Genomic DNA, 16,220 nt, shown 5'->3' with positions numbered 1-16,220 from the left:
ATAGGTTTCTACCTGAAACCCAAAAAATATTTTCCTATGTAAACAGCTGAAGAACCGTTTAGGAACCCTTCTATTCTAAGTGTAGCATAGTGCCATACTGTATTTGTGTTCATCTTAACTGGACACATTACTGGATTCATAGTCCGTGACTGCACCTGAAATTCCCTTTATAGTGCACTCCTTTTCCCTTTATAGTGCACTCCTTCTCCCTTTATAGTGCACTCCTTCTCTCTTTATAGTGCACTCCTTCTCCCTTTATAGTGCACTCCTTTTCCCTTTATAGTGCACTCCTTCTGCCTTTATAGTGTACTCCTTCTCCCTTTATAGTGCACTCCTTTTCCCTTTATAGTGTACTCCTTCTCCCTTTATAGTGCACTCCTTTTCCCTTTATAGTGCACTCCTTTTCCCTTTATAGTGTACTCCTTTTCCCTTTATAGTGCACTCCTTTTCCCTTTATAGTGCACTCCTTTTCCCTTTATAGTGCACTCCTTTTCCCTTTATAGTGCACTCCTTCTCCCTTTATAGTGCACTCCTTCTCCCTTTATAGTGCACTCCTTCTCCCTTTATAGTGTACTCCTTCTCCCTTTATAGTGCACTCCTTTTCCCTTTATAGTGCACTCCTTTTCCCTTTATAGTGCACTCCTTTTCCCTTTATAGTGTACTCCTTCTCCCTTTATAGTGTACTCCTTTTCCCTTTATAGTGCACTCCTTTTCCCTTTATAGTGCACTCCTTCTCCCTTTATAGTGCACTCCTTTTCCCTTTATAGTGTACTCCTTCTCCCTTTATAGTGCACTCCTTTTCCCTTTATAGTGCACTCCTTTTCCCTTTATAGTGCACTCCTTCTCCCTTTATAGTGTACTCCTTCTCCCTTTATAGTGCACTCCTTTTCCCTTTATAGTGCACTCCTTCTCCCTTTATAGTGCACTCCTTCTCCCTTTATAGTGCACTCCTTCTCCCTTTATAGTGCACTTCTTCTCCCTTTATAGTGCACTCCTTTTCCCTTTATAGTGTACTCCTTCTCCCTTTATAGTGTACTCCTTCTCCCTTTATAGTGCACTCCTTTTCCCTTTATAGTGTACTCCTTCTCCCTTTATAGTGCACTCCTTTTCCCTTTATAGTGCACTACTTATGACCAAAGCCCAAGTAGGGTGGCAGGTAGCCTAGCGGTTAAGAGGTTGGGCCAGTAACTGAAAGGTTGCTGGCTCGAATCCCCGAGATGACTAGGTGAAAAATCTGTCGATGTGCCCTTGGGCAAGGCACTTAACCCTATAAGTTGCTCTGGATAAAAATGTAGGGCACTATATAGGGTCCCATTTGGGATGCATTCCTTGACTGTAGGTTAACCCTTATTAAAGGTGACTGCTTGGAAAACCAATGCACTAAACCAGCCAGCTACTTAGAAAATATCCTTTTAAGAACTTATCAGAGCTCCACCGCCTCTCTGGAACATCCAGCAGAGTAGATAGATACACTTTGTAAAGCTATTGATTATTATCACCCTAATGTGAAAATCCATTCGCAAAGGAAGACACAAGCTTTTTCCCCCAGCAGGATTTCCATTTCATTAACTTCTCCCTTTTACTTCCTTGCTGTTCTTCACTATCTTTCATCTCTCCACTGTTGCCTCTCAACCGATCCCTGAGACTGTGGAGCAGACCTGGGTTCAACTAGTATGTGTTTTCTTTCACATACTTTGAGTGTTTGATTTGAGCCTGCCTGAAGTGCCAGCTAGGTGGGGTTTGCACTTTTGGTACTATTATATTGGTCCCGTTGCTCTACGCCAGGTCAATCAGGCTCATTTGAAATATTTGAAAGAAAACGGATACTATTTGAAACCAGGTCTGATGCCCTGAAGTTTTGTATCCTTTACACACATCTGTGCCAACATGATCCTTACTGTGCTGGCCATATCAAACACCATCCTTTCAAACAAGAACAAGTGTCCAGCAACAACGGTCCATGTGAATGACTAACCAGGCCAGTGCAGTACAGCTCGGCATGGCTCAGTAGTGTGAAACTGGTATTAGAGTACTGTATGTATGGGTCTAACCTTCCTCTACACAGCAGGACCTGTCACACTCGATGTCTTATATGCTTCACAGGAGGTTGGTGGCACCTTAATTGGGGAGGACGGGCTTGCGGTAATGGCTGGAGCGGCAATCAGTGGAATGGTATCAAACACATCAAACATATGGTTTCCATGGTTTCCTTGTGTTTGATGCCATTCCATTAGCTCCGTTCCAGTCATTATTATGAGTCGTCCTCCCCTCAGCAGCCTCCTGTGATACGCATGCATTATGTATATCTATAATGTTATATATTATGTATAACATATTGTGTCTATATCTTACCATCATCACACAGCAGGCCCTGTCTTCCGTAAGGGCAGAGACACACAGCTTCCTGGTGGGACTTGGGGATACAGGTGGCTCCGTGACCACAGGGGCTCCACTCACAGGCTGTGAACTGGCAGAGCCGACCAGAGTAGAGAGGAGGGCACTCACAGAACCAGTCCTCTGCATCACTATACACAGGGAGAAATAGAGACAGACACACACAGAGAGGAGAGATCATTAGGACCAAGGGGAAATGGACCCTGGTAGTTCTAGTGATGTGTTTCTATCTAGGTACAGGAGAGAGAGAGACAGATAGAGAGACAGAGAGACAGAGAGAGAGAGACAGAGAGAGAGAGAGAGAGATAGAGAGACAGAGAGACAGAGAGAGAGAGACAGAGAGAGACAGAGAGAGAGAGAGAGACAGAGAGAGAGAGAGAGACAGAGAGAGAGAGAGAGAGAGAGAGAGACAGAGAGAGAGAGAGAGAGAGAGAGAGAGAGAGAGAGAGAGAGAGAGAGAGAGAGAGAGAGAGAGACAGAGAGACAGAGAGAGAGAGAGAGAGAGAGAGAGAGAGAGAGAGATGATCAAATAATCAACAACTTCATGAATGAAAACACTGTATTAAACTCTGTGATGAATCAATAGAGACGAGTTAAGACATGAACAACATCTCCATCAGTCCCAGATGGAAAACATCCAGTATGACATACTGGAGCTCTGCAGAAAGGAGCTGCCACGTTAGATGGATGGACTGGCTGGTTGAGGAGATGGACAGGTGTTATGTTATAGATTTAATTCAGATAACACATCAGATTCAACAGCAGGTGTGTGTGTGTGTGTGTGTGTGTGTGTGTGTGTGTGTGTGTGTGTGTGTGTGTGTGCGTGTGTGCGTGCGTGCGCATGTACATATGTGTGTGTGTGTTCTGCCTCTTTCAGCTCCTTACAAAAATGTAAACACATCTGTGCTTTCAGTGAATGCAGATAATAACCACTGTCCCAAACGGCACCCTATTCCCTATGAGTCCTGGTCAAAAGTAGTGCTCTATATAGGGAATAGGGCACCATTTAGGATGCACATAATAACCTGCAGGAAACCAATGATTGGGAGTGGTTGAGCAAACATATGGCCCAAAAAGTATACACATGACTCTCCTACCCTATCCCCTTCTCCTTTTCTCAATTCATATTCATGCGGTTGCTTTATCTCTGGGTTGGAGAGGAAGTGGAGGCTAGGCTAGTCATATTATTTACACTTCATAAGCTCCTCTGTAAGAGGCACACACTTTTCAAAGGTATAATATCAGATAGAGAAGGCATTGGTGGGGTTTCACGTCTATAAATTAATAATGGGCCTTGAGCAGCCAGCACTGTGGGATGTATTTTCCTCCACTTTCTCCTCCAGAAACTGGCTTCTAGAAATTAAATATTTACCTTCTGTCGCTGGAATTTAGAACTGTTGGAATGACTGTATGGAACGCGGCTTAGAAGGAAGGGAAATAGACTGTAAAGTCGACTCTTGTTTTCAGCATAAATGTCACACTGACTGTGTTAACTGTGGTAAATATTACCAGTCAAATAGCATCCTAACCCCTAATATAGTGGCCCTACTTCTGGCACTATTTCTGAGCACTATTTCTGTCACTACTTGAGAACTTGAAACAGTGAGTGTCCTCTTTGATGATCTTCTTCATCTCCTTCCATGTGGTGGTCAGTGTGATCATGACGGTCTCGTCCCAGCTTCAGGTCAAAGGAAGTGCACTATATAGGGAATAAGGAGCCACCTGGGACGCGGAAATGAATGACCCAGTAATGTTTCTCAATGTGAACAGACGTAATTCACACACTTATTTAAATAACAGCTGATGACTTGTTACAATGAATATTAAACTAAATTATGACATAGTAGGCAGTACATTTTAAATTTAAGAAATTGCTAAACGTTTTAATCTATTTCATTAAAATATTAATGATATTTATTTAACATAGTAAATGTAACATAGTAAATGTTACCATATTAACATGTTAATCTCATGTGTACGGTAGATCTAAGACAGTGGCAGGTCACAGGAAGCTTCTGAAACACCACCCTAACATAGATATTATGCATAATACTGTATGTAGTGCACTATATAGGGAATATGGTGCCAAACTTACTGCACTATATAGGGAATATGGTGCCAAACTTAATGCATTATATAGGGAATATGGTGCCAAACTCACTGCATTATATAGGGAATATGGTGCCACACTTACTGCACTATATAGGGAATATGGTACCAAACTTACTGCACTATATAGGGAATATGGTGCCAAACTTACTGCACTATATAGGGAATATGGTGCCAAACTCACTGCACTATATAGGGAATATGGTACCAAACTTACTGCACTATATAGGGAATAGGGTGCCAAACTTAGTGCACTATATAGGGAATATGGTCCCAAACTTAGTGCACTATATAGGAAATATGGATCCCAAACTTAGTGCACTATATAGGGAATATGGTCCCAAACTTAGTGCACTATATAGGGAATATGGTCCCAAACTTAGTGCACTATATAGGGAATATAGTCCCAAACTTAGTGCACTATATAGGGAATATGGTCCCAAACTTAGTGCACTATAATAGGGAATATGGTCCCAAACTTAGTGCACTATATAGGGAATATGGTCCCAAACTTAGTGCACTATATAGCGAATATGGTCCCAAACTTAGTGCACTGTATAGGGAATATGGTCCCAAACTTAGTGCACTATATAGCGAATATGGTCCCAAACTTAGTGCACTGTATAGGGAATATGGTCCCAAACTTAGTGCACTGTATAGGGAATATGGTCCCAAACTTAGTGCACTATATAGGGAATATGGTCCCAAACTTAGTGCACTATATAGAGAAAGGGGTGCCATTTCAGACGTATACACAGTGTTTAGGGTCAGCAGGAACTAATGATGACACGATCATCAGCTGTAAGGTCAGTGTCCTGCTTTATGGACCTCCGTTATACATCAATTCCATTCTGATTGAGCTTTAACACACTGCTCAGTCAGGTGGTAGGCTTTAAGTGTTAACCATTCATGTGGCTCCTGCAGGATGCAGTGACCGCCGCTCTCTTCACTGGCAACTAAATTGTGTCTGACCTGTTATCTAAAAACTGCCACATGATGGTATGTCTGACCTGTTATCTAAAAACTGCCACATGATGGTATGTCTGACCTGTTATCTAAAAACTGCCACATGATGGTATGTCTGACTTGTTATCTAAAAACTGCCACATGATGGTATGTCTGACCTGTTATCTAAAAACTGCCACATGATGGTATGTCTGACCTGTTATCTAAAAACTGCCACATGATGGTATGTCTGACCTGTTATCTAAAAACTGCCACATGATGGTATGTCTGACCTGTTATCTAAAAACTGCCACACGATGAACACTTATGTCTGTGTTAAAACCTGTTCAGTGTAATATACAGTACATAGTCTACTTTAACAGGGGCATGTTAGATTTGTATACAAAATACACTATATATACACAAAAGTAAATGGACACCCCTTCGAATGTATGGATTTGGCTATTTCAGTCACACCCGTTGCTGACAGGTGTATAAAATCAAGCCATGCAATCTCCATAGACAAACATTGGCAGTAGAATGGCTTTACCGAAGAGCTCAGTGACTTTCAATGTGGCACCGTCATAAGATGCCACCTTTCCAATAAGTCACTTCGTCAAATTTCTGCTCTGATATAGCTGCCTCAGTCACCTATAAGTGCTGTTATTGTAAGTGGAAACGTCTAGAAGCAACAACGGCTCAGCCGTGAGGTGGTAGCCCACACAAGCTCACAGAATGGGATCGCCGAGTGCTAAAATGATTAGCGTGTAAAAATGGTCTGTCTTCGGTCGGAACACTCACTACCGAGTTCCAAACTGTCTCTGGAAGCAACATCACCACAAGGACTGATCGGGAGCTTGATGAAGTGGGGTTCCATGGCCAAGCAGCTACACACAAGTCTAACATCACCACACGCAATGCCAAGCGTCAGCTGGAGTGGTGTAAAGTTTGCCGCCATTGGACTCTGGAGCAGTGGAATCCTATTCTCTGGGGTGATGAATCACGCTTCACCATCTGGCAGTCCGACGGACGAATCTGGGTTTGGCAGATGCCAGGAGAACGCTACCTGCCCCAATGCATAGTGCCAACTGTAAAGTTTGGTGGATGAGGAATAATGGTCTGGGGTTAAGTGAAATCTTTATGCTACAGCATAAAATGACACTCTAGACAATTCTGTGCTTCCAACTATGTGACAAATGTTTGGGGAAGGCCCTTTCCTGTTTCAGCATGAGAATGCCCCCATGCACAAAGCGAGGTCCATACCGAAATGGTTTGTCAAGATCGGTGTGGAAGAACTTGACTGGCCTGCACAGAGCCCTTATTTCAACCCCATCAAACACCTTTGGGATGAATTGGAACACCGACTGCGAGCGAGGCCTAATCGCCCAACATCAGTGCCCACCCCCTCTAATGCTCTGAATGGGCTGAATGGAAGCAAGTCCCCGCAACAATGTTCCAACATCTAGTGGAAAGCCTTCCCAGAAAAGTGGAGACTGTTATAGCACACAGCTACTACATAGAACATGTCTGTAAGAAGACAAAGATAGCGTATCTCTCTAAGATAAGCAGATGTCTGCCAAACCTCAATACCATGATGACCTTATTATATCGGACATCCGGCTCTGTCTGCGTCCCAAATGGCACCCTATTACATGTATAGTGCACTACTTTTGACCAGGGGTCTGGCAGGGAATAGGGTCCCATTAGGGAGTCAGCCTCTACTAATGAAGTGGCAGTTGTAAGGCTCAGATCTAAAGACATGTCAGATGATGACTGCAGTCCAATACACTCTGTGAAATGCTGCCATGGTGGTTATTTGTCATTAATACAATGATTGTGGTGATTGATTATGTAGACAGACAGACAGGATAATGTAGTAGACCTCACCTAAGCCTTTGTCTATATATGGGGGTTGTGAATTTTCCAATAAGATTACGTGTATTTTCCAATAGGATGTTGTGTATTTTCCAATAGAATGCTGTGCATTTTCCAATAGAATACAGTGTATTTTCCAATAAGATGTTGTGTATTTTCCAATAGGATGTTGTGTATTTTCCATTAGGATGTTGTGTATTTTCCAATAAGATGTTGTGTATTTTCCAATAGGATGTTGTGTATTTTCCAATAAGCTGCTGTGTATTTTCCAATAAGATTACGTGTATTTTCCAATAGGATGTTGTGTATTTCCAATAAGCTGTAGTGTATTTTCCAATAGGATGTTATGCATTTTCCAATAGGATGTTATGCATTTTCCAATAGAATACAGTGTATTTTCCAATAAGATGTTGTGCATTTTCCTATAGGATGTTGTGTATTTTCCAATAGGATGTTGTGTATTTTCCAATAGGATGTTGTATATTTTCCTATAGGATGTTGTTAATATCTGTTATGTGTGTTGTGTGGTTTTCATGCACTACTTTCAGCCTGAACTTTAGATTGTTTACGTGCTGCATGGCGCTGAATAGTATTTACTTGAACTGCATCTTACAATACATGATTGTCTGGAAGGCATTACATTTACAGTATGTGGTTAGAGGTCAGAATGACGTTGTGTATATTGGCGTCTTATTCCACCACTGCAGGGCAGCGATAAACATCCTGGAGCTTTAGCTGGGCAGTACTATATACAGACGCGTTCTTAATCTTTTGACTCAATGCCCAGCCAAAACGTAAAGTTACCACTGTTACGGTGACCAAGGCCAACTAAACAGCTAAAGTTTCCCCTGTAGCAGTTTCAGCGAGTCAAAGCTGCAGAATCCGAAGCGGGAAACCGTGCTAGATGGATGGGTCATGATTCTGTTGAACCGAGAACAAAACCTCATGGCCAGCTATAACCGTCCGCCTCCGCTTTACATTTCCCTGCTATGATTCAGCAGGGTTTGTTTCAACAGGGTTATTTGACATGTTTTATAAAATCACCCGTGGTACTGACAGCTTATTATTTTTTACTTGTCAAATGTGTGTTGTGTTGGAGAACACTGTGAAATATGGAGAACATCTTAACCCAGTTTGATCATGACCTCGGTAGCTATGCCTCGCAGTGACTCCATTTTTACAAGTTTCAGGGAGTGAATGTATGGTATAGTTTTATAATGTAGGGTGCAGTTTGTGTTTCATGAGGAAAATGAATGTATCATTGAAATGAACACTGCATTCTGAATCCATTCTGAATTCAAAGTAAAAACCTTTTGGCCGGATATTTTTTGTCTGTGATTAAGCCAAACTGACTAAGGCAATAGACTACAAAGCTAAATCCCATCAATAGCTGCATTTAAAACACCAACTTGCACTTATTTTGAAGCCTTGAGACAACTGAGACATGGGATTGTGTATGTGTGTCACTCAGAGGGGGAATGGGCAAGACAAAAGATTGAAATGCCTTTGAACGGGGTCTGGTAGTAGGTGCCAGGCGCACCGGTGTGTGTCAAGAACTGCAATGCTACTGGGCTTTTTACGCTCAACAGTTTCACCACCCAAAGGACATCCAGCCAACTTGATACAACTGTGGGAAGCATCAGAGTCAACATGGGTCAGCATCCCTTTAGGGGGGTGCAACTCTATATTAGAAAGGTGTTTTTAATGATTGCTATACTCAGGTTATGACATTGGGCACCACACAACTTGATTACTGAGAGCTCATCTGACAGAGATATCATGTGCAGGCCAATCCATTATTCAGTAGTTAATCTGCTACTCAACAGATTAAATATGTAGCCTTTAATAATTAATAGCAGTGTGTTTGTTTGTGAGGTTCCTGTAACGTTCTTGTCCTTATATGGTAGAGGAGACTACGAGAAGTCCTTTATGTGTGGAACAGTGTGTTTGTGTGTGTGGAACAGTGTGTTTTTGTGTGTGGAACAGTGTGTTTGTGTGTGTGGAACAGTGTGTTTGTGTGTTTGTGTGTGTGGAACAGTGTGTTTGTGTGTGTGGAACGATGTGTTTGTGTGTGTGGAACGATGTGTTTGTGTGTGTGGAACGATGTATTTGTGTGTGTGAAACAGGGTGTGTTTGTGTGTGTGAAACAGGGTGTGTTTGTGTATGTGCATGTGTGTGGGTTCACACACAGATAATATGATATGTGTGTATGTGATTTACATATTCACAACAATCACTAAACATAAACACACTTTGTAATCAAATGATTGCGTGAAGGTAAAAATGGGAAAACCCTTTTGTTACCACCCATATTTAATGTAATCAAGCCTCTGATTACAGCAATTAAGAACTAAAGTGTGTGTCAACCCTACCACATCCCCTTATCCACACCTTCACTACATCTGGTAGCCATTCCACCCCAGCCAGCCAGTCAGGCACCAGCCAGACAGGCAACAGCCAGCCAGCCAGTCAGGCACCAGCCAGCCAACCAGCCAGGCACCAGCTAGCCACCAGCCAGCCAGCTAGCCACCAGCCAGCCAGCGAGGCACCAGCTAGCCACCAGCCAGCCAACCAGCCAGGCACCAGCTAGCCACCAGCCAGCCAGCTAGCCACCAGCCAGCCAGCTAGCCACCAGCCAGCCAGCTAGCCAGCCAGGCAGCCAGTCAGCCAGCCAGCCAGCCAGGCAGCCAGCCAGCCAGGCAGCCAGCCAACCAGCCAGGCACCAGCTAGCCACCAGCCAGCTAGCCAGCCAGCCAGCCACCCAGCCAGTCAGGCAGCCAGCCAGGCACCAGCTAGCCACCAGCCAGCCAGCCAGCCAGCCACCCAGCCAGTCACCAGCCAGCTAGCCAGCCAGCCAGGCAGCCAGCCAGCCACCCAGCCAGGCAGCCAGCCAGGCAGCCAGCCAGCCAGCCAGTCAGGCAGCCAGCTAGCCAGCCAGCCACCCAGCCAGTCACCAGCAAAGCAGAGTTTTAACAAGACTTCTTCTGCTGCTTTATTAAAGAAGGTAACAGTTTACATTAAGGTTCCTCAAGGATGTATTCGAAGTCCCTTATCTTTTGTGTGGATTCCTTGAATTTAGGACATTTCAAAACACAACAAACAGAATGAACATACCCATACAATAACTTATTAAAACAGTAGCCAATTTATCTATAATTCAACTCCTAAACTTCTTTTGAATGTATATGTCCTCCAGAATTCAAAGACGTTTCTGCAACCAACTCTTTAATGAGTCATTTTCTTTCTGAAGTATCCTTAGGGGAACGTTGTACATCATCACTATAGGCTGCAGCATTGTCTGATTATAGGCATGAGTTCCAAATGGTACCTTTTTCCCTTTATAGGGCACTACTTTGGACCAAAGACCTATGGGCATAGGGTGCCATTTGTAGGGAATAGGGTGCCATTTGGGACGTATACATAGTCTTTGTTGGTTCCTCATTGAGAATTCGGCCTAATGATTATTCCTAGGACCTTGAGTTGTTTCTTTTATAAACTACAGACAATGTGCAATGTTCAGTCTTAATAATAATAATAATTATTCACTGCAGGTAGATTGTATGTTTTCAAATTCTATAAGAATATATATATTTATATATATATATTTGTGTTTTATATAGATATTTTTATTACAAGTAGAATCCAAAGATGCTGAGCCGTAGACATTTATGATAAAACACAATTGTATCATTAGATCTCAGTAATATGCAAATGTCGACAGGCTGTAGAAGACAGAACGATGACATTAAGACAGGAAGCAATGAAATCGCCAGCCATTATGCCCACAGCCAATACTTTAACCATCTGGTATTATGCCAGAGCCACCCGGGTCAATTGACTGAATGAAGATTGCTCTGTGAACTCTCTATAACCCTACACCAGCTATGGGGTTCAAGAGGGTTTGGCACCGTGATGGAAAATAATTCACACTCATAATTAACAACGCTGACTGACAGTAGAGCTTTGCGTATGGCAGCCTTGATGATCTGACCACAAAATATTATTAACCTGATTTTGTTCATTTGTGTTAAGTATTCAATTAGCAAAAATATATTTAAAAAATTGATTAATGATGTCAGCGTGTAGAGGGTAGAGACTCAATATAACCTATAAGCTATTTACTGAATTACCAGGCTAGGATCCTGGTCAAAGACTCTTAAGATAGTGGACTGAAACATGGCTGATAGTATTAATGGTATTACTGTTAAGATAGTGGACTGAAACATGGCTGATAGTATGAATGGTAAGATAGTGGACTGAAACATGGCTGATAGTATGAATGGTAAGACTGTTAAGATAGTGGACTGAAACATGGCTGATAGTATTAATGGTAAGACTGTTAAGATAGTGGACTGAAACATGGCTGATAGTATGAATGTTAAGATAGTGGACTGAAACATGGCTGGTAGTATTACTGTTAAGATAGTGGACTGAAACATGGCTGGTAGTATTACTGTTAAGATAGTGGACTGAAACATGGCTGATAGTATGAATGGTATGACTGTTAAGATAGTGGACTGAAACATGGCTGATAGTATGAATGGTAAGACTGTTAAGATAGTAGACTGAAACATGGCTGATAGTATGAATGGTAAGACTGTTAAGATAGTAGACTGAAACATGGCTGATAGTATGAATGGTAAGACTGTTAAGATAGTAGACTGAAACATGGCTGATAGTATTAATGGTATGACTGTTAAGATAGTAGACTGAAACATGGCTGATAGTATGAATGGTAAGACTGTTAAGATAGTGGACTGAAACATGGCAGATAGTATTAATGGTATTACTGTTAAGATAGTGGACTAAAACATGGCTGATCATATTAATGGTAAGACTGTTAAGATAGTGGACTGAAACATGGCTAATATTATGAATGGTAAGACTGTTAAGATAGTGGACTGAAACATGGCTGATAGTATTAATGGTATTACTGTTAAGATAGTGGACTAAAACATGGCTGATCGTATTAATGGTAAGACTGTTAAGATAGTGGACTGAAACATGGCTAATAGTATGAATGGTAAGACTATTAAGATAGTGGACTGAAACATGGCTGATAGTATTAATGGTATTACTGTTAAGATAGTGGACTAAAACATGGCTGATCGTATTAATGGTAAGACTGTTAAGATAGTGGACTGAAACATGGCTAATAGTATGAATGGTAAGACTGTTAAGATAGTGGACTGAAACATGGCTGATAGTATTAATGGTATTACTGTTAAGATAGTGGACTAAAACATGGCAGATAGTATTAATGGTATTACTGTTAAGATAGTGGACTAAAACATGGCTGATCGTATTAATGGTAAGACTGTTAAGATAGTGGACTGAAACATGGCTAATAGTATGAATGGTAAGACTGTTAAGATAGTGGACTGAAACATGGCTGATAGTATTAATGGTATTACTGTTAAGATAGTGGACTGAAACATGGCTGATAGTATTAACGGTATTACTGTTAAGATAGTGGACTGAAACATGGCTGATAGCATGAATGGTATGAATCAATACACTGCGATATGGCCGGCCCTCTAGCCTCACATTACCATTAACCTTGATGTACCTGGACCTTCATTAAGAGTCCATTACTACTAATCAATGTAGGAAGATTTAATTTTTTTAAGACCATTAGTTGACATTAAATAGAGCTGGTTAATTCAGTCTTTTACTTTTAGCTCTCAAAGACAGTATTTCAAAACACTAATATTGTTTTAAAGACGACTGAAATATCCACATGGTCATATCCTACCTGACACAGGTGCCTCCATTGCGGCAGGGCAGGTGCTGACAGACAGGTGTGTCACAGTTGTGGATGTTCCTCCCTCCCAGTGCCTCTCCTGCTATGTAGATGTCCTTATTGTTGACCTGCAGCTCCCTGATACAGCCTATAAAACCTGTCACCTCCCTGGTGCTGGCAGGCTGATCCCTATGGGAGGGGACGTCCCCCAGGAATATAGGCCCCAACGCTACCTGGAAGGATGTCACAAAGACAAATGTATGCACATGTTCAAAGGCAGGTAGGAAGGTAGCAGGGGGACATGTGGGTGCGCGCACACACACACACACACACACACACACCTCACACACACACACACACTAGTTATCAGCAATGCCTGTTTAGTCTTCTATATACAGTCCATGTGCTTCTCTGCATACTTCATTACATCACAGTTCCATGTAAATTACTACAGATATTTAGTCAGTTATGATATACACTGACTGTACAAAACATAGATTGACCAGGTGAATCCAGGTGAAAGCTATGATCCCTTAATTATGTCTCTTGTTAAATCCACTTCAATCAGTGTAGATGAAGGGGAGGAGACAGGTTAAATAATGATTTTTAAACCTTGAGACAATTGAGACGTGGATTGTGTATGTGTGTCATTCAGAGGGTGAATGGGCAAGACAACAAATGTAAGTGACAGTGAACGGGGTCTGGTAGGTGGTGCCAGGCGCACCGGTTTGTGTTAAGAACCGAAGCGCTGCTGGGTTTTTCACACTCAACAGTTTCCCGTGTGTATCAAGAATGGTACACCAGTCAAACAACATCCAGCCAACATGGGCCAGCATCCCTGTGGAAAGCTTTTGATACCTTGTAGATTCCAGGCTCTGACGAATTGAGGCTGTTCTGAGGGCAAAAAGGGGGGGGGTGCAACTCAATATTAGGAAGGTGTTCCTAATGTCTGGTATACTCAGTGTAGACAAGACCTGCTATGGTAATCTACAAAACAAATCTTCAGGTAAGGTAAAGTGTGCCTACGCCACAAATGGAACCCTATTTTCTACATAGTGCACTACTTTTAGTGCACTACTTTTGACCAGAGCCCTATGGGAAGTAGTACATTCTTTTGGGAATAGGGTGCCATTTAGGATGCAAATCAGGTGTTTTCTGGATGTGAATCCAGTGAACCGACAACTTATCCTCCTTAACGGTCAATTTAAAGATGCAATAAGTACACTTTCAGGGCAACCTGACCAAATTCATAGATATGTCATTCTCATTGAAAGCAAGATAGATCTGTTCTATGTGCTCTATTTCTATGCACCCTGGTCTTAAGTTTAGTTTTTGAGCCTTTTACTTTCATTTTTTTACACCAGCTTCAAAACAGCTGAAAATACTATATTTTTGGTTATGGCGGTTAAGCGGTTTAGTACAATGATTCTCTACACAATACTTGCTTGTTTTGTTACATAAACTCAAATTAGATGAACTATTTACATTTTAGGGAAACCAGGAAATGGTGGAGCACTTTCTGCATAATGCATCTATAACAAGTGAGCTATAATTGTTTTGCTACAAAAAATTATATTGCAACTGAAGTTTGTTTGAAATCATTCATGCTAGACATGTTAGGCTTCAGAGTTATAACCTGAGGTATTTTCAGTTAGATAGGTACACTGAGTGTACAAACATTAAGAACACCTTAATATTTAGTTGTACCCCCCCTCAAACATTCTTGATACACACAGGAAACTGTGTAGCATGAAAAACCCAGCAGCATTGCAGTTCTTGACACAAACCGGTGCACCTGCCTACTACTACCATACCCCGTTCAAAGACACTTAAATATTTAGTCTTGTCCATTCCCCCTCTGAATGGCACACACACAATCCATGTCTCAATGGTCTTAACACTTAAAAAGCCTTCTTTAACCTGTCCTCTCCTCTCATTTACACTGATTGAAGTGGATTTAACAAGTGACATCAATAAGGGATCATAGCTTTCACCTGGATTCACCTGGTCAGTCTAAGTCATGGAAAGAGCAGCTGTTCTTCATGTTTGTATAGTCCAGGGTCCATAGAGGCCACTATATAGGACAAAGGGTGCCATGAAGCTCTTGAGTCAGATAACTGGGTTTACCTCTGACACAGGCTGGAACAAGGATTCCTCCTGACGTTTCACTGTTCCATTATCTACTGCTATTTCAATCATACATGACCCTCCACTCCTACCGACAGGCAGCCCATATCTGTGGAGAGAGAGGAAGAGAGGGAGGAAGGGAGAGAGGGAGGGAGGTAGAGGGATAGAGGGAGGGAGAGAGGGAGGGAGAGAGGAAGGGAGAGAGAGAGGTCAGGAGAACGAGAGAGGGGGAGAGAGAGAAAAAGAGAAAAGAGAGAGGAGAAACAAAGAGAGGGTTGGGAGAAACAAAGGAGAGAGAGGGTGGAGGAGGAGGAAGAGAGAGAGAGAAATAAACACCAGAAGAGAGAGCAAGAGGAAGAAAGAGGGACAGCAAGGGAAGAGAAATCTCATAAGAATATGCGGTATTCACAATAAATCCATTTAAGCATGAAAATCATGCAGACTTGGAGAGAGGCGACTAAGAGGAGGCTGAGAGGAGAGAGAGGGCTCAGTAATGGAGCTAGTATAACTGTCTGTTGGTTCCAAATACACTGTGATTGTGTTCCAAATGGCAACCCTATTCCGTACAGATGCAGGATCTTGATTTGATCACTCTTTTATAACTGAGAATGTTCCTGCACAGCAGGAAACGCAGATAAGCTTTGTGATTTACATAAATTCACTGAATACCCACAGTTATATTAACAGTATTACACCTTTTATGTAGCCTACTTTTGGCCAAGTACAAGCCTAACCACCGATCAAGCAACATTATGGACTAAACGTTCAAATCCTGTTTCTGCAGGATTATTTTGCTGTGAGAATTCTTGTCAAATTAAGACTCTCCATCTGTACATAGCGCACTACTTCTGACCAGGACCTATAGGGCTTGTAGGGAATAGGGTGCCATTTGGGACATAGTCTCTGTATTGCAAAAACACTCTGCTGCCATTCCATAAACAGAGAGCCTGGACACGAGCCCTGATCAAAACTAGTGCACTATGTAGGGAATAGGGTGCCATTTGAGAACAGCTCTGTCATTTTCATG

General features: G+C 42.1%; 1 protein-coding gene across 1 annotated transcript in view; it reads right to left on the bottom strand.

Annotated features, from left to right (window-relative positions):
* The window catches only part of LOC109885765 (protein eyes shut homolog), a 72,108-nt gene extending 56,811 nt beyond the window's left edge, over positions 1 to 15,297 (bottom strand). Inside the window, exons 1-3 of the mRNA XM_031813211.1 lie at positions 15,194 to 15,297; positions 13,079 to 13,299; positions 2,353 to 2,525 (exon numbers count right to left, since the gene is read on the bottom strand). Coding sequence (XP_031669071.1) covers positions 2,353 to 2,525; positions 13,079 to 13,299; positions 15,194 to 15,265 — 466 coding nt within the window. The 5' untranslated portion in view covers positions 15,266 to 15,297. The remainder of the gene's footprint in view (positions 1 to 2,352; positions 2,526 to 13,078; positions 13,300 to 15,193) is intronic.
* Between the last annotated feature and the right edge of the window lie 923 nt (positions 15,298 to 16,220).

The sequence above is a fragment of the Oncorhynchus kisutch genome, unplaced genomic scaffold, assembly GCF_002021735.2.
Source record: "Oncorhynchus kisutch isolate 150728-3 unplaced genomic scaffold, Okis_V2 Okis04b-Okis11a_hom, whole genome shotgun sequence".
NCBI lineage: Eukaryota > Metazoa > Chordata > Actinopteri > Salmoniformes > Salmonidae > Oncorhynchus > Oncorhynchus kisutch.
Note: the sequence above shows the minus strand (reverse complement) of the source record. Positions and strands in the feature narration are given on the sequence as shown.